This window comes from Peromyscus leucopus, chromosome 16_21, assembly GCF_004664715.2.
Source record: "Peromyscus leucopus breed LL Stock chromosome 16_21, UCI_PerLeu_2.1, whole genome shotgun sequence".
Taxonomy (NCBI): Eukaryota; Metazoa; Chordata; class Mammalia; order Rodentia; family Cricetidae; genus Peromyscus; species Peromyscus leucopus.
Genome location: NC_051084.1, coordinates 72,161,531 through 72,181,410, shown reverse-complemented (window position 1 = coordinate 72,181,410; position 19,880 = coordinate 72,161,531). Strand labels below are relative to the sequence as shown.

General features: G+C 36.6%; 1 protein-coding gene across 19 annotated transcripts in view; it reads right to left on the bottom strand.

Moving 5' to 3' along the window:
- Tbc1d5 (TBC1 domain family member 5) overlaps positions 1-19,880 on the bottom strand; it is a 451,848-nt gene that overhangs the window by 171,518 nt on the left and 260,450 nt on the right. For 17 of the 19 annotated variants that reach the window (XM_037199956.1, XM_037199955.1, XM_037199959.1 and 14 more), the window contains 4 exons: positions 9,813-9,915; positions 1,521-1,609; positions 855-908; positions 50-100 (listed from right to left, as the gene is read on the bottom strand). In XM_037199956.1, coding sequence (XP_037055851.1) covers positions 50-100; positions 855-908; positions 1,521-1,609; positions 9,813-9,915 — 297 coding nt within the window. The remainder of the gene's footprint in view (positions 1-49; positions 101-854; positions 909-1,520; positions 1,610-9,812; positions 9,916-19,880) is intronic. The other 2 variants (XM_037199965.1, XM_037199967.1) reach the window with 1 other exon arrangement.

Below are 19,880 nucleotides of genomic sequence, written 5' to 3'. Positions count from 1 at the left end.
TGGTATAAAAAAAGAAGAAGAAAAAAGAAAAAGCACTAGTAGTACTTACTAGGCATCATGCTCCAGATACTCAGGGTTCAATAGAATTTTCATTTCCTCACTTAAAAAAAAAAAGACAATTAAAACAATGAACATGAGCAAATTTTAATGACTCCAGTAGATGTATCTTCTGCCTTAGTCTGCATGCATAAGTTAACTTACACACAATGTGCAACTAAAAAGGTAGCCTTCCAAAGGTCAACTCCAATAACAAACACAATTCTGTTTTTTATAAAGATCAGAAAGAAGTTATTTGCTTGTCTGTGTCCCAATGAAGTAACAATCTAATTATTCCAGATAATGAATGGAAAGAGTGACACTATATTCCTTGACTAACTTTGATCTAGAATAATTTTTACTCTTTATCTTTTTTTTCCAAAACAAAAACTATAGTTACTAATTGAGCATGCAATACCAAAAAGTGTTTTACTGCCTTCTTTTTTATTATCTTACCATCAATTAGTCACTAATGGCACCTTTACCAAATCTACTCAATGCTGTTGTACTTTGTAATGAACTAAAATAGCAAAGTCTTCTCATTCTGAAGTTCCTTCCAATCACTTATTTGTTCTTATGAATGTATGTCACAGGCAACAGTGACAGAAATAAAACTGGCAAGAAAACATGATCTCAAAACTAGTTTCATTCTTAGATTGTAGAGTAACTCAAGGCAGTTAAGAGATAAGTTACTTGTGTCAAGATTTTACGAAAACAATGAAATTAGAAAACTAGACATTATGCAACCACTAATTCATATTTTAGTAGACAAAGGTTAATATAATTTGGGCCTGTGTCCAGCAAAACAGACAGCTTACCTCTGATTAGGAAGTATACAAACATGTGTCAAGATACCAGCAGGTATTTTTCTCCTGCATACAATTCATTTCGATTAGAATACTCTTGACAATGCCTCCCAATCTTAGCTCACCAGTCATAAAATGCTTCTTAGTTGCTTCACTGGTGTTTTAAGATAGATAACTAAACTTTAACAGTTACCAAAGTTAAGGCCATTTACAAAAGTCATTTATAAGAAAGAATAACTGAATGTGTCTCAAAATATGAAAAGCCACTCTATTTCACAGACCAGTGTCCTTGGTAGCACTACTCTTTTATGAACTAAGCTGAGTCAGAGCTTGTAGGGAGAAAGTTCTCATTCAACTAACAGTGAAAACTTAGAGCACAGCACATCTGAGTATTATCGATTATCAGCATCTTAAAAATTAACAAACATTTCCTTTTTGGTCCATTACATTTATGTCTTCATTTGACAAAGTCCTAACATTTCAAAGACACTTATGATTCAAACTTGCTATAATCTAAACTAGTATTAGAATTTAACATGGATCAGTCTCATGAAATACAATCAATTGTTCACAGAATACAAACTGAAGTAGCTTCAATTTGAAGATATTTGAGATTTTTAACATAACAAAAGACACAGTGAGGGCAGAAAATACACACAACCTCATGTAACAACTTACCTGGGCTGCGCAGACTCACTGGCATGTAGAAAAGCTTGGTGGTCACAGTGAAGGATAAAGATGATAGGTGCTAGTAGCTCATGCATACCCTGAAACACAGGGCCAGAAGAAAGATAACAAGCGTTCACTAATAGATACTATCAGCTGAGTCAAATGCTTTTGTTCTTTCGCTCCAGTGCTTGAGACTGACCCAAGGTTTCATGTGTGTCAAACGATATTTTCAACATGTAAATTCAAACAATCTCTGCCACAAAGATGTCCATGTTACAGAGAAAAGCATCAAAGTAGAATGCTACAAAGTGAGTTCTATCACTTTTAGAATTTGATTGTAATTCCAGCAGAGCATGTATTCTTCTTTAAAATATAGGAAGCATTTATCTTTTAAATGACATGACAAACAATAAATTGGCATGGTAGACAACCTTGCACCTGTCAGTTGCTTCAAGATCCGTACTCATAAATATGAATTTCACTTATGCAAATTATAATCATGAGCTACAGTGTAAAGATCTGCACTAAGGGCAATGAAGAACTGTAGACCTAAGAAATTACACCCAATGTTTTCATTATATAATGGCTCCAAATTAGGATGCCTGTAGATTTAGGAAGAGCTGAAGTCAGCTAGCTAGAAATGTTGGATAATAAGAGAAACAATCTTTAGCAAGCATGACAGAAAATAAAGTTTTCAATATAATTTTAAACATGTTTAATCAGAAACCTCACATTTTTCTGTGTACTTCAACAACAAAGTTAAAATATTTTCGCTTATACTGGAGCTCAACAGTGGACTACACAAATAGGTACAAACCTCCCAAAATGTTAGTTGTTACTTTCACTTTAAAAAGTTAGTCTTATCCACTATTTATCCATTTTGAGGGAAAATAAGAAGGCGGTTAGATTAGGTACTAGCTTTATTAATACAGATTCTGATCTTTTAAATATAAAATGCCACACTTTATCACATCAAAACAGATTATATTCTTCCTAGCCACTTAAAAGTAAGAAATTACCACTTCCCTTTTACTTAACAGATAAGGATAAGCTTTTACTTTAAAAATTGAGAGAAAATAAAAACTTTACAGGAAGAAAAATGACACATGAAAGTGGAGATCCTTTTGCTGGGAGAAAGGGAGGAGGCTTCGTGGGCTGTGAAGACAGACTATGCTTGTCTCAGAAAACCAGTCACTGTCATACAGATACCATCAGAGTATAAGACGTCACTGTAGCAGACTCCACTCTTCAGCTGCCAATACTCTTGAATACAAATGATTCAATAACATAGCTGCAGAGCGGCTCATTCCTTATTTGTGATGTGTAACAAACTATCATGCATACATAATTATCTTACATAGCTCTTAGAACAGCATGGGAAACAGTGAACAATCAGGTAAACTGTGGTTTAAAAGGGGTGGAAATGATTTAAATAGAATTAATGCTTAATAAAGTTCTCAAAAAACTTTAATAACAGAGTCACCATCTATTTAACTATGTAATGTAGAAAATTTCAGAGAAGCAAAGCAAAATGAGAATGAAGTCAGATACACAGACTGGCCTGATACCAAAATAAACACTAAACTTTAAAACTACAATGGATACCTGCATGGGATCAGTTATGCCAAATTCTAATAGTTTTTTCAAAATAATTCTTTAAAGTAGAATAGAACTCCGGGGTAATGATATCTGTTAAAGCCCCTGATTTAACTCATCCAGAAATAATCTCCACTGCCGAATACAGAAATCATCATTTCACATCTGCATCCACATGTATAATTTTTAAAGATCTTAATTCTCAAAATCACATTGTTGCTAGAGTGCTTTTTTAACTGCTAGTAAGACTGAACTCAAAATTTCTGCTGGTCATTTTTATTTAATGAGTAACCTACTCTGTCTTAGTGGAGGGTGTGTATGTGTGCTGTCCTTCCATGTATATACAGGTATGGTGTTAAATATTTATTTTCATATGTGTGGGTTACACATGTGTTAACTGTAATCAATTAAACACGATTAACACCTGTTTAATCATGCACATATGTTCCTATGTGGAGGCCTAAGGTTCACATCAATAATCTACCATAATTGTTCTTCCATCTTATTCATTGACGCAAGATCTCTCAAATAAATACAGGGCTTGAAGATATGGCTAGTCATGTCAGCCAGGTTGTAGTGGGGCCCCCTAGCTCTGTATTCCAAGGCTGGAATTATAGACAGACCTCCACATCCATTCATCATTGACATGGCTTCTGAGATCCGAACTTAGGACTTCTTGAGCACCAAACACTGTAACAACTGAGCCATCTCGACAGTGTCTGACCTACTGAAGTATGTAACACTTCTTTACCAATTAAAGATATTAAACCTATTTAATTTGTTATTAAAATATTTCCTATGTTTATCATTTTTCTTTCAGATTTTGATAAACCATATCACATTGAAGTTCCTATCATGATAAACCATCTTTCATGTATTTTTGTTCGTTTGTTTCATGCCCAACAAGACCTCTCTGACATAAAGATTAAGGAAGGAAATTAAGGAAATAACTGAAATTTTTCTTCACTCATTTGAAAGTAGGCTCATTTTTTTTTTTTTTTTCCAGAGCTGGGGACTGAACCCAGGGCCTTGTACTTGCTAGGCAAGCACTCTACCACTGAGCTAAATCCCTAACCATAGGCTGATTTTTATCAGGAAAGAGTATTATGATTTATTTCTAAATAATTAAGCTACTTTATTTGATAAATACTCCATTTTCAATTATATCATAAGGTGAATACCTAACTTTCCCTAGGAGTTCTGAAATGCCATCTTTTTTTACAAATTGAATGTTTACCCCATAATCTTTTCACTGGTATGCTAGGTGGGTTTTGTCTACTTGATATAAATCTACACATATCCGGGAAGAGAAACTCTTACGTGAGAAAAAGTCTCTAAAATATTGGCATATTTTATTGCCATTGCCTTAGTTGCCTCCCAGAACTTGAAGGTTAAGTCCTTATTGCTTAAAACATCACATATGCTGGACACAGGACTCGGAGGAACTGAGGGGAAATGACCCGGAAGCTCTCTCTCAAAGACTAGTTGTCAGAGTATTGGGAGGGGACAAGCTATAAAGACAAAAAAAGCAATCAATAGTTCTACTACAACGATGGCCACGCTGGCAAGATGCCCACAAAAGCCCGTCCAATATATAGTGCCAATTTTATCTCGGGGAGGAGCAATGCTCATTTCACTGGACTTAAGCCTCTCTCAATAGGAGGGAAGTCATGCTTCACATTATAAACCTAGACAGCTAGCTGTGGTTGGAGGGGTCACAGACCCTAGTTCTGCCCTTTTCCTAAACTAATATAATTCTGTTTAATTCAAATACATATCCTTATAACCAAAGGTAAGTGTAATTCTGATCCATCATCAAAGAAGCTTCATTTTACATTTCTGAGACTAGTTCAGAGAATCACACCTAGTAAAAACTCAGAGACTAAGTGTCAGGGACATACAAATCCATTTCGATATTTACAGTGCAACCACCAACATGGGCTTGGGTAAAACCTAGGAAAAATGATAGGAAGATTGTTAGAGCCAGAAGACAGGATGCCTGCCATTGAGGGTCTTCTAGAGCTATCAAGAAAAATGCACCCATGAAATCTCAACAGTGTGGTTGCCTAAATAAGCCATGCATAATCACAATATCACTTGTAATACTAATGTGGAGTGGGGAAACTTCACAAGCCCCCAACCAACAGATGATTAATTGCTATAGACAATAAATTGCTGTTAAGAGAAAGAAAATCAGTTTTCTGCAGGATTAAGCTACTTTATAGTTTATCCAATCCCAAATAGTCAACCATAAACATACATACATAGGAGTATTATTAAACAAATGCCATATGCGGTATATATGCATACATATGTGTACATATGTAACAGTAACAAATGAGAACAGATACTAAATTTGAAAGGGAGCAGAGAGGATTTTTGAAGGAAGAGAGGGAGAGGTGCAAATGATGTGAATAAAGTACTCATGTATGAAATTCTCAAAATATAAAAATACTAAATTTAAAAAAGTAATTATTTTTATCTCTGTGCATTTGTCTTCTTTAAGTATTGTTGACTGTTTAGCTTCTGTGGAACTCCTTTCTCTAAATGTTCCAATCATTCAAATATCATTTGTCATTTGCTTATCACATGACAAATGCCACATGAGCTAGGGACACAACAATTAAAGTAGGCTGGTTCCTAACCTCAATGGGGCTTTGTTCATTAGCAGGAGACACACATTAATAAAATGAGTATTAAAATGGTTAAGTTACAAACTAATCTGTGTATACACAAAGATGTGGGCATCAGTATGTGTATATATTCAGCCCTCTACATCCAAATTCTGCACCTGTGGCCTGAACACCCACAACCGGAGGGTTGAAAATGGTACCGAAACAGGGGGCTGAGGATGGGTGGGTCAGTCAGTGAAGTTCTTGCTGCACAAACCTGAGGACCTGAGTTCGATCTTCAATCCCATGTAAAAAAGCTATGTGTGGTGGCATGCATATATAAGACCAGCCCAGGGGACACTGAGACAGGAGGATACCAGAGTAAACTATAACGTAGCTTAATCCTGCGGAAAACTGATTTTCTTTCTCTTAGCAGTACAGTCAGTTAGCTCCAGACTCAAAGTTCCTGTCTTAAAAAATACATTAGAAAACAACTGAGGTAGACACCTAAGTAGGCTTCTACCCTACACACATACACATGCACACATGGGAAATACACACGCACAGCACAAAATAATGAAATGGAATTGCATCTATACATGTATATACACACAAAAAAAGTATGAAATAATTCAAAGAGACTGCATCCACACTAGTTTCCTTCTTTTCAGTTTTCTCTAAATAATACCATTTAGAAATTCTTTACATAAAACTTATATTAGTTATTATAAGTAATACAGAGATTTCATTAAGTATATGGTAAAATTTATTGTAGGCAATAAAAATTTAGAGTCATTTATACATTATGAAGACAGTATTTTTTTGAAAAAAAAATCTTATTATTTTATGTATATAAGTGTTTTGACTGTATGTATGTCTGTGCATCAAATGTGTGCCTGGTACCCATGGAGGCATGAAAAGAGCTGGAGTTATGGATAGCTGTGAGTTGCTAGGGTAACTGTGGGAACCGAACCCAGGTCCTCTGGGAGAGCAGCCATCTCTCCTGCTAAGCATCACATCTTAGCTGCTAAGCCATCCCTCCATCCCCTAAGAGAATCTTTTAGAAGTTTAGTTTTTAGTTCTAAAAAAATCTACAGCATTTCTGAAATACCTGAGAGAAATATTAGTTTTTTTGTTTTGTTTTGAAATATTTAGTCTAAGCTGAGTGGTGGTGGTGGTGGTGGTGGTGGTGGTGGTGGTGGTGGTGCACACCTTTAATCCCAACACTTGTGAGGCAGAGGTAGCCAGAGTTCAAGGCCAGCCTGGTCTACAGAGTGAGTCTTCTACAAAGGACAGTCAGGGTTGTTACACAGAGAAATTCTGTCTTGGAAAAAAAAAGTTTATTTTAATTTTATGTGTATGAGTTGAGTAGTCATTCATCCTTACATGTATGTCTGTTCACCAACCATGTGCAGTGCCCACAGAAGCCAGAAAAGGGCAACAGATCTTATGGAACTGTAATCATAAACAGTTGTTAGCATCCATGTGGATGCTAGGAAGTGACCCAGATCTCTAAGAGCAACACATGCTCTTAACTACTGAGACATCTCACCAGCCCAGAAAAATTTTAGTCTTTCCCTCAATTTTAGACTAGTAAGACGTGATTAATAATTACAAGTGGATAAAGGACAGAGCAGAATGATAGAGTGCTCAAAACACAAGGACCTGGCTTTAACAGGAAAAAGAAAATTACAACACAATTCAGATAAACAAATGCAGATGGAAATGGCAAGTATATACACAACTTTAAAAGAGAAATGTCCATCAAGTACAGTCATGACTGGACTTGAAAACAGTCACAACTGTATTCTTAGTATGTGTACTATAATGTCGTCCTCCCCCCCCCCCCACACACACACTCTGTCTCCCTGGAGCCGCTGCCCCTGCATGCTCTTTTGTAGTCTCTATACTCCACACCAACGCCTGTGAACACAAAGGTAACAAAGTTCCCTTCCACAGCCTGTAGGCTCACAAAATTGAACCTGTTCTTTTATCTGCCTGTGCTCATTTAGCCCACCAAGCAGTCTTTATTAAAGCTGCGACATCAGGCAGTCAAAGTTCATTAATACCATTTATATAATCTCTGCAATTTCAATTAACTCAGCAAGACATTCTACTACATGATAACAGTCTCATTAATTCAATAAAATCCCATAACTATTAACAATATGGTCGATGTTAAACGGGGTGTCACCTAGTACAAAATAATAGCTTTAACAGCTTGTGATGAAACTGAAGGCTTTTTCCACTTAAATTTGATACGGCTAAATATTCAATCCTTCTACAGCAAGGTATTATTTCTCTGTAAGAAAAAATCTATAGGAATTTAATATGTCTTTTAAAGTGAAACCAAGGTATAAGATGTCAATACTTTTATATTCAGTAATTGATAAGCTTGTTTTAACTTATCTAAAAATACAATCTTCCATACTCCTATCTAGTCTCTCATATAAATATACTTACTGGTCTACATACATCAAATGATGGAGTGTGATGCTACATTGTTTTCTCTGTGCAGAACTCATTTCTATTATTAAAGACTTCCTGATTTAGTTCTGTACTTTTCTAGAGAGAACTGAAGAGACTGAAGGCACCAGAAGATGGAAAGATCCACCCCATGTTCATGGATTGATGGGATTTACATTGTAGAAATAACCATCCTAACAAAAGTATTTATCGATCCAATGTAGTCTTTATTAAAATATCCATAAAATCATAAAATTCATAGAAGCATTAAAAAAACCCTTGATAGCCAAAGCAATCCTGAGCAAAAGCAATCTGAGAAAACTGACCGTGTCAGCTGTCAGGCCATACTCGGACAGCACGACACAGCACAGAACAGATGTGCAGGTCAAGGGAAGGAAGCAGAAGACCCAAACTCGAGTCTGTCACCTGGGGCCTCTTCAGCCCAATGCTCATCTTTGAGGAATTACATGGGAAAGTCCTATGGCCAAATTTAATAAGGTATACATCCAGACTGTTACTGAGATCATACATTTATATTTCAATTTCCCCACTAAAAAACACACTATTATTTTTCTATTGCTTCAGTACTTCAAAAATATTTACAGTTTTCCTTATACAGCTTTTATAACTGTATTATCAAATGTATCTGCAGACATTTAAATGAGATGCATATTTTCAATTTAAATTCTAAATGGCTACTGATGGGATGTAACTAATATGAACATTATGTGACAGAGCTGGGTGTGGCTCAATTCCAGAGTAAAAGCCTAGCTTGTGAGAAGCTCTAGGCTCAACTGCCTGCACTGAACAAAAAAAAGGCATGTAACAAACACAGTTCTTAATACAACTGTAATCTGGCTTAAAAACCTTGTAAAGTTTAGTTCTGGTTCAATATTGCCTTCTCTATAATCATTTTCTGTTTAATTAAGCCACAATTTGTTAGTCATCAACTAGATGTAACTTTTGATTGTTTTAAATTTAGTTTGAATTCTTATACATACTTAGAAAAATAAAATACTCAAGTATACATATATATATGTATGTATATATATACACACACACACATATATCTAGTTCAATATAATGAACTTAAATATGAATTATTATGTGTTTATATATTAAATGATTTATATTACAAAAAATTAAAATGATCTAGTAATCTTTGGTAATAAAATGTGTCAAAAGTCAGGGTACAAAGAATGTAGTTAGATTCTTTAAAACTTTAAAAAATTTGGAGAACCTTTCTTTCAAATTCTACTATGGGTACACTTCAGAGGGATAGAACACTTGATTACTTTTCACATGTCACATATTAACAACTGTTGCATTTAGAAACTATATTTACACACAACTCCAAAAAGTTTTATTACTAAAGTAGTTGCAAAGATGAGGTTTATATATGAACTCCAAAGAGTACAGGGAGAACTGGACACCGCACAGAAGGCAACACATGCTCATGACAAGGAGTGTGTGCTTCTCTGTGCATGCTCTTTGCTCTCTCCGCCTGGCAAGCATGCTTGCATTACTTTAGTATTCGGCTGCACTTTGGACAAAACAAAGGCTACACTATTGTCCTGTCATTTGTCTGAGTCAATGAGCACCACCTGTAAGATACTTAGTTCATTACCTGTTTATAAAGCAACTGTTCATTTTCTCTGGCATAACAGAACAGAACATCTGTAAGAATTTTTCTCACATTTTCTTGTTGGAAAAACTGCATTTCAGGAAATCTGAAAAAAGAAAAAAAAATGAACAGATATTGAATCTAGTAGTTCCAGGATTATCCCCAGATTCTCATCTCTAAAAGGTTCCAAGGTCTGTAGAACATTTCCCCTCAGTTCTGACAACTATGATAGGCTTAAAAAGAGGTGATGAAGGAAAAGAAAAAAACATTAAATTCCACAGGCATATGACATCCTTCAACAGCTAAACATTTCATTATTTTTCCATATACTTAAATAATTTCATGTAAGAATTATAGTGATTTTAGAAATAAATGACACAGTCAACCTATTTGGAGGTGAGAAGTTGCTTTGTTTTTAGTCTGTGAAGAGTTGTCTGTTTCTTTTAGAGAAATAGTCTGGTCTCAATAAATAGCCTAGTCTAGTGTGGAAATAGTGATCCTTCTGCCCCAATTTCCTGGGTACTATAATTACAAGTGTATGCTACCACATCCAGTCATACCATTTGTTTTTTTTTTAATATAATATGTATAAGTAATAACTTTCAAAAATAGTCATTGTCACTATTTTTCTTGGTATCAGGGTTTCAACCGTACATTACAGTACCATCAGTTTCATCTGATTAAAATGTAGAATTAAATGGAACACAAGTGAGTAAGCCTTGATTAAATGTTTCTGCATCAAACACTCACAAGGTGCTTTGATATACTGTGAAATATAAAAAGGAGGATGATCTGCTTGAAAAGAGTTCAAGAAGTTATCAGAGATGTGACAATGAACAGCAGAAAGAAACCAATGTGCAAACACAGCAATAAACAGACAATGTAAGGGCTAGAGGCATGTCATCTAGGAGTGTCAACTGGGTTCAGTCAACCATTGTGGGGAAGAAGAACATGGAACACTGGCATGAAAGGCAACTAGGTCAGAAAGAAGGAAAAGAAGGCAAACAGGGCAGTCAGAGTATCAAACAGATACGTGGAAAAGAAAGGAGAAAAGGAAATTACATGAAATAGTGACAGAAGGGAGCACAGCTTTGGTACAGAAGAAAAGGTGGGGCAAGTTAGGAAAAAAGGTGTAACTGAATTTATACCTCAGTAACACAATTCAGTGAATCTACATTTTTTTTTAATTAGAGGAGTAATAAAGACTATAGGCAGGACCTGATAGAAGAGAAAGTAGAAAGTAGCCTTAAATGCATTGGCACAGGAGACAACTTCCTAAATATAACACCAGAAAGTAGCCTTAAATGCAATGGCACAGGAGACAACTTCCTAAATATAACACCAGTAGCATAGACATTGAGATTGGCAATTAATAAATGGGACCTCCTGATACTAAAAAGCTTCTGTAAGGCAAAGGACACGGTCAAAAAGACAAAACGACAGCCTACAGAATGGGAAAAGATCTTCACCAACCCCACATCTGACAGAGAGCTCATCTCCAAAATATATAGAGAATTCAAGAAACTAGACACCAAAATACCAAATAATCCAATTAAAAAATGGGGTACTGATCTAAACAAAGAATTCCCAACAGAAGGATCTCAAATGGACAAAAGACAGTTAAGGAAATGCTCAACATCCTTAGTCATCACAGAAATGCAAATCAAAATTACTCTGAGATACCATCTTATACCTGTCATAATGGCTAAGATCAAAAACACTGATGACAGCTTATGTTGGAGAGGATGTGGAGCAAGGTGGGAGTGCAAACTTGTACAGACACTTTGGAAATCAATATGGCTGTTTCTTAGAAAATTGGGAATCAATCTTCCTCAAGACCCAGCTATACCAATCTTGGACATATACCCAAAGGATGCTCAATCATACCACAAGGATACATATTCAACTATGTTCATAGCAGCATTATTCGTAATAGCCAGAATTGGAAACAACCTAGATGCCCCTCAACTGAAGAACAGCTAAAGAAAATGTGGTAATATACACAATGGAGTACTACTCAGTGGTAAAAAAAAAAAAAAAAAAAAAAAAAAAAAAAAAAAAAAAAAACAAACAATGACATCATGAAATTTGCAGGCAAATGGATGTAACTAGAAAAAATTCATCCTGAGTGAGGCAACCCAGACCCAGAAAGACAAACATGATATGTACTCACTCATAAGAGGATAATAGATATAAAGCAAAGGATAACCAGGCTACAATCCACAGCCCCATAGAAGCTAGATAAAGAGGAAGACCCTAAGAGGAACACATGGATTGCCCTGGGAAGGGGATATAATTGGGATCTTCTGGATAAATTGGGGGGTGGGAGCGGGGTAGAAAGGAGGGGATGGTAACATGAGGGATTGGGATGGTTGAAGGAAGAAGGATGGAGAGAGAGAGAGGAGCAATGAAAGAGACATCTTGATAGAGGGGGCCATTATGCGGTTAGGGAAAAAACTGGTGCCAGGGAAACTCCCAGGAATCTACAAGGATGACCCCAGCTAAGACTCCTAGCAATAGTGGAGAGGATGCCTGAACTGACCTTCTTCCCCTATGATCAGATTGGTGACTACCCTAATTGTCATCATAGACCCTGCATCCAGTAACTGATGGAAACAGATGCAGAGATCTACAGCCAAGCACTCAGCCTAGCTCCAGGAGTCCAGTTGAAGAGAGGGAGGAGGGCTCATATGCGCAAGGTGCGTGGGGAGTGATCAAGATCATGTTGGGGTAACCTAGAGACAGCTGACCTGAACTAGGGGGAGCTCATAGACTCTGGACCAATAGTTAGGGAGCCTGCATGGGACTAACCTAGGGCCTCTGCATGTAACAGTTGTCTAACATGGTCTGTTTCTGGGGCCCCTAGTAGTGGGACAAGGACCTGTCCCTGGTGTATGATCTGGTTTTTGAAACCTATTTCCTATGGTGGGATGCCTCAGTTAGCCTTGAAGCATGGGGGAGAAGCTTGGTCCTGCCTCAACTTGATATGTCATGCGATGTTGACTCCCATTCGAGGCCTTACCCTTTCTGAGGAGTGGATGGGGAGAGGGAGTGGGAGGAGAGGAGGGAGGGGAATCTGTGGTTAGTATGTAAAACAAGTAAAAAATTAATAAATAAAAGACTATAGGCAGGAATAAGCCTGAAGAAGAGTGTGTCAGGAAATAGATGGTGTATTATGAGAAGAAATAAAAACTCACAAATCCAAGTAGAAAATCCTGTGTTTAAATTCATGTTGCTAATTTTTAGCTGGGGCAAGGATGGCTTAGAGCTGCACCTACCAAGTAGGAGAGAGAGGTGGTACTGATCTTCTGATAGAAGAAGAGCATAGAAAAATGCCTGCAATGGAGTTAGAGGGCATTACTACTATCTAGAACATGGAGGGAGAGGGCATTACTACTACCTAGAGTATGGAGTCAGAGGGCATTACTACTACCTAGAGCATGGAGGCAGAGAGAATCACTGCAAATGGCAAGTACTCTTCAGTAGAGTCTTTTAAAGACTAGTTACATCTGAGTACTCCATATTACTAAAGCTTACTGCTTTCTTTCTGAGGCCTTGGCTATTCTGTGCTTCATACCCGTCCAGTGTTGGCTAACTGTGGGTGTCAGCAATTCCTGTAGCCAGGCAATGCTTGCAGTTGAGCTATGCTAGACATCAATGAGGAGTAGTTTTTCAGATCCTATTTCTTATATAATTGAGGTAATTTCTTCTAAGTTTGTACAACTTCTCTTAAATTTTCCTTTGATGTACAGGTATGCCTAGATTCAGGTTTCCGAGTTCTTCCTTAGCAGCAACAGGAACCTCTTTAGGGGCCGTGAAACAACCTAAGAATCTAAGCAAGGTGAACTCATATGTCTATGCATGAACCTTAAGGTGACAACCCTCCAGATACCCTAAGTCCCCATCTGACCTGCAGGCAGCAATCAGGATAAAGAAGAAGTATACAATTAACGAAGTAAACTGCTATTCTTAGAGAAACAGCCATTAAGGGAAGAATAGAACAATATATTTTAGTGAGGAAATTTCTGTGTCTGTCTCTCATGATGTGACTTAAGCTTATTTCAGTTGTTAAAGTACATGCAGGAAAAAAAATTTAATCAGCTGGCTCAATAATTTTGTGTACTCTCATTTTTGTCTATTATTTGGAAATGTTCTATGCACACTGACAAAAATAAGAACTGTTTGGGTGTTGCAATACAATGATCATGGAAAAGCAATGAAAAACTGTTATACTCACTTTGCCTCATATGTCTATGAATTATGTATATAGTTGCCATCTAAATATGAAAAATTGAATTACATTGTACACAATTCATGATTTCATTTAAAGGCATACTAATCACTTGGAAGATTAAAAGTGAGAGAGCCATGAGAATTAAAATTCAGATAGATAACTGAAATTGTTCATTTTTAGTAAGTATCAATCAACTGAACAAGTGTTAGGCAGCAGCGTGTTACTCAAGAGCACATCCACACATCTATTCTCCAATGCTCAAGTGCAAGTTCATGAAATTTCAAGTTACCCTATATATTTTATTTTATTTTTTGATTAGCATGACTTGTTCTTTAAACACATCTATTCTCCAATGCTCAAGTGCCAGTTCATGAAATTTCAAGTTACCCTATATATTTTATTTTATTTTTTGATTAGCATGACTTGTTCTTTAAATTCTGTTGAAACCATTGCATTAAGTAACTGAGGAAGAAATATACAGAAGAGTTCTGAAAAAGAAACACAAGTATGTGCTTTTTCATAAGTTAGAAAAAGAACTGATATTCACCAAAATGTAAACTGGAGAAATCCAGAAATGATCCAGTCCAACTCAGACTAATTAGCAATCAAATTGACCCTCGAGAGATTAGTAATGGCCAGTGTGAGTGGGCAGACAGCAGAGAGACAGCACTAGGCCACCTCATCCCTATGGCTATAGGAAGCCTGAGAAGGGCACTTCCAGGAAAAAATTCATGATTTGAGATGCACAGAAGAACCAAGTTCAGAATATTGATCAAAAAAGTAGAGCAATAACACATACTTGCTGTACAATCAATATGCAAGCTGATACTATTTATAGGCACAGACAAAGAGAAGAAAAAACACAGGGAGTAGCACTTCCAGAAATAGTCATTATCATCTTCTGTGATATGCTCTAAGTTTCAAAACAGGCTCTAGCTTTTCTATCCTCTTAAGAATTCCAGGCAATATTACATCCAGAAAAAAATGTGATAATGCAAAACATTGAGACTGTGAATGTTCCTCATTGACAAGGAGTGGTGGCACACACCTTTAATCACAGCACTCTGGAGGCAGAAGTAGATGGATCTCTGAGTTCAAGGCTAGTCTGGTTTACAGAGTGAGTTCCAGAACAGCCAAAGCTACACTTGAAAAGACATATCTTAAAAAACAAAAACAAAACAGAGAGAGAGAGAGAGAGAGAGAGAGAGAGAGAGAGAGAGAGAGAGAGAGAGAGAGAAATAGTCACTTTTTAAAGAGTGTTGAGAACACTTATATCTGTAGGGAAAAGATTAAAACAAACAAACAAAAAATATAAAAAAGCCGGGCGGTGGTGGCACATGCCTTTAATCCCAGCACTCGGGAAGCAGAGGCAGGTGGATCTTTGTGAGTTCGAATAAAAATAATAAAAATTAAACCTAAAATTTTTTTAAATGACTACAGTAAACCCAAAACTGAAACCACTAGAAGAAAATAGAGAAAGCTTACACTGGCCTGGGCAATGATTGTTTTTAGATTTGATTCTTAAAGATAAAAGTCCTGGAGAGATATTTCTCTAAAGAAGACACGTAGTGGCTTACAGACATATGAAGTATATCATACTACTTAGCAATTAGAGATCTATAAATCAATGAGATATCACTTCACACCTAACAGAATTGATATTCTCACAAAGACAAAAGTATGAAGTACTAATAATAATTCAAAGAATGAATCCCTGACTATTGCTGATGAAGATGTAAATTAATACCACCATTATAGAAAATGGTATGAAGGATCTTCAAAAATAAATAAAATCAGAATATATACTTCTTGTCTGTATTCCTAGTTTGAATGTAGCACATAAAACATATGCCAAGTTATCACCTCAAATGAAATATACACATCAATGGAAAGGTTGATAAGAATGTATATAATGGAAGACCTTTCAGCATTAAGGCAGGAAGAAATTCTAGGGGTTGTAAGAATATAGATGGAAATGGAAAACAGGCTAAAGAAAGCAAGCTATAAATAGAAAGACAAATTCTACATGTTCTCACTTATATGTGCAACTTAAAATAATGGAACTCAAAGGGTATGTAGTTCAGTGGTACATGTGTGTAGTACTCAGCTTTCAAAAAATATAATTAAAAAATACTCTATGTGTGTGTGTAGTTATGTGCATATGAGTTTTGATGCCCACAGAGGACAAAGGCATGGGATTCCCTGGAGCTGGAGTTACAGGCAGCTGTGAGGAATCTGATATGAGTGCTGAGAATTGAACTCATGAACTCATATCCTCTAGAAGAGCAGCAGATAGTGGTCTTAGTGCTAAGTCATCTCTCCAATATCCAGTACTCAAATTCTTTTTTTGGAGACAGAAATTTTCTCTGGAGCCCGTCAACCAGGCTCGCCTTGAACTCACAGAGATCTGCCTGCTTCTCCCTCCCGAATGCTGGGATTAAAGGTGTATACCAATATCGCCTAGCAATTTCTTAAACTGCATATAATCAAACAAATGAATGTGAATCATCAAAAAAAAAATTGGCAAAAGCAAAAGGTTTCTAAATATATGATTACCAAAAGTTAATTCAAAATAAAAACTATAATGAATTCAAAGTATTTATTTGAATTCAAAAGACTTCACTATAGATAAATATCTAGATTATTTTAATGCAATAGTTTTCATAGGACAAAGATACAAAAAAAATTACTTCCTAAGCAAGAAAAGGGTTAAGAATAGAGTGAAACAATGAAGGGCTTTGTCCCCGAATTATAGTACATAATTAGGTAATTAGAAGTATTAAAACAGACAATGTATTGGGCCCAGATGAATTAGTGAAGATGTAGGTATTCAATAAGATGCCCGAAGGGGAAAAATAAAGCCCCTGGTAAGGGTTTATAGTCATGAAGCAGTACAAAGAAGCACAGAATGACTTAAAGGAAAAATAACTGATGTTATATCCATATTTCAAAAATAGAAAATCAAAATAAGCGCTCATTCAAACCTGAAAATGAGCTGATGAAAACTCCCTAATACATCATTAACCACCAAAATAACTATAATACCTTCTTGAGGTTTACAGTTTATGAAGAACAGTCGAACACGGGATGAAAGAATATACATTAGAAGACATGGATTTGAGGGAGGGTGGAGAAGAGTATATAGGAAGGAGGCTTTGAAGGGAGGAAAGGGAAGGGAGAACTGATGTAGTCTAGTTACAAAACAACCAACCAAAAAGGTGATGAGCAAAAGTCTTGAGGTCTGAAAGTAAGATGCTGTTTAAAACAATGTTTGTTGAAGAGTCTTCAGAGTTTAGAAGCCAGAATGCTCTTCAGGAGAATGTAGAAAGAGACTGGTAAAGATAACCAAGGACAGCTGCCAACAAGGCCTTCAGTGACATTATGGAAAACAGTACAGGAAGAAAGGAGGAAAAGAATTCCCTGCATTAAGACAAATATTCGGACACCACTGGAGCCTCTGGTCACACTGAAACAGAAAACACATCTAATAAGCTAGGTGACCCTGCCGAAGGAGTCATCTCATGGCTCTCCTTATCGAGGGTAGAATGAACAAAGATAAAGCAAAAGGAAGAACTGGGAAGCATACTTGTGTAGAAGCTGTTGACTTTAAAAAGGTTCTCATTCTCAGTCTCTCTAATCAGCAAACCATGTTAACATTATGGCACTGTTTCTTGGCAAAATAAAATCTAGGACACAGACAGAAAATAAAGATTAAAAAGAAACCAGAAGTATGACTGTGAAACCCTTTTGTAAGAGCTTAAATAAAGCTACAGAAATTCTTCGGGGGAGGGGCGCTCCTGAAAAGGGTTAAGAAGTATGCCTTACAGTGCTTTATCAGGTAGCCCATAGGGCCAAACTGTGCCTAACAGCCTTCCACAGAAATTACTTGGTCTAAAATGTTAATACTTCCGAGTTGAATAACACTGAACTAAAAATACAGATTTTAATTGTCACCACTTTCTAAATAAGCTGCAATATGCAGATTCATTTATGTTTTGTCCAATTTGTTTTGTATGTGCTTTGTGCACTGAAAGTATTCAATAAATGTTTCTTAAACTGAAGAAGTGCTCAAGGGATTTGACTATCCACACATATGCCCACTACGAAAGACTACAAAGATATCTAAGAATTTTGAGCTTAAAAAAAAAAAAAAAAAAACTCGGAGCACAAATGTAAATTTGTTCATAATTTGAAATGTTAATTCACAATAAAATGGTTGGCATATAAAAGAAAAAGCAGTCTTTATTAGAATTTTCAACTTCCACAACAGGTGTGGGTCACAGTAATTTACCAAAAAGAAATTGCTAAAAGAAAAATCACTTACAAGTAAACAACCCCACATAAAGAAAATTTAAGCCTATGAAATGAGTCTTGGGTTGGAAGATGGAACAGAAGAAAAGATTGAGTAGAGTTCTGTTGTCTTCAATTTGTTTTGAAAATTAAAAATGCATGCCTTAAACAGGAAGTGAGTTCTGATCTTTTAAAATCAAAGAAGTGAAAGTAAGGTTGTTATGATAACATTATCACGGGGAGAAAAATCACCAACAGACTAACAAGAAATGTGAGGTGCTCGATTGGGCGGTGGAGAAGGCAAGTGAAGGTGTGGAATGGCAGGGTGAACGCCTGGAAGGTCAGGTGAGCTGGAAAGTGAGGAGGTGGCACTGTCACTGTTGGAAAATAGAGGTTTTCACGTCCACCTCTTTCACAGACTGACCCTTCTACCCTGTTGTCATCTACCCTCCAAATGTCTTTCCAATAAAACCATAAAAGTGAAAACTTAGGAGGGGGAAGACATGCGGGAAGACACACGTACACTTTGTATGTAATATTGTGTCAAAATTGGAAATACAGACTTTATTTCAGTTTAAACCGAAGAAAGCATTTTTTGTTTTTGTTTTCGAGACAGGGTTTCTCTGTGTAGCTTTGCGCCTTTCCTGAAGCTCACTTGGTAGCCCAGGCTGGCCTCGAACTCACAGAGATCCGACTGGCTCTACCTCCCGAGTGCTGGGATTAAAGGCGTGCGCCACCAACGCCCGGCCGAACAAAGTATTTTCAAGAGAAATTCAAATCATGATTCCTGATGATGCCTCAAGGTAGCTTCAAGTTGAGATCTGCTTGGATGTTTTAGAAAACTTGTTACACTGACAGACTCCTAAGTAGGCTTCATCCCAGAGATGCAGGAATGGTTTAACATATGTAAATTAATAAATGGAATCCACCGAAAAACAAACTGAAAGGAAAAAAAACCATGGTCATCTCATTAGATGTAGAAAAGACCTTTGAAAAAATACAACATCCTTTTGTGGTAATAGTTAGAGAGATTAGGAATTGAGGGGACATACCTAAACATGATAAAGGCAGTTTACAGCAAGCCCATAGCCAACATCAATTTAAATGGAGAGAAACATAAGCAATTCTAAAGTTGGGAACAAGACAAAGTTATTCACTTTCTCCATACTTATTCAATAAGTATTGAAATCCTTTTTAAATGATTTGTTCTTATTTTATGTGCACTGGTGTTTTGCCTGTATGTATAGTCTGTATGAGGGTGTCAGATCCCTGGAACTGGAGTTACAGACAGCTGTGAATTGCCATGGGTGCTGGGAATTGTCATGTGGGTGCTAGGCTGTTGCCAAGACAGGAGACTACTGTCAACAAATTGACAGCAAGGCCACATTGGTGAAGACAACACCTATACAATTCATTAAACATGGAGAAGTCTAGCTGGTGCCTACTACAGCCTTCACGACTACATTCTAGTGTCTTTGTTACAGGAAGGTATTCTGTATGCTGAGAAAAGAGAAGTGTAAACACCAAGCCAGATAAATTCTGATTGA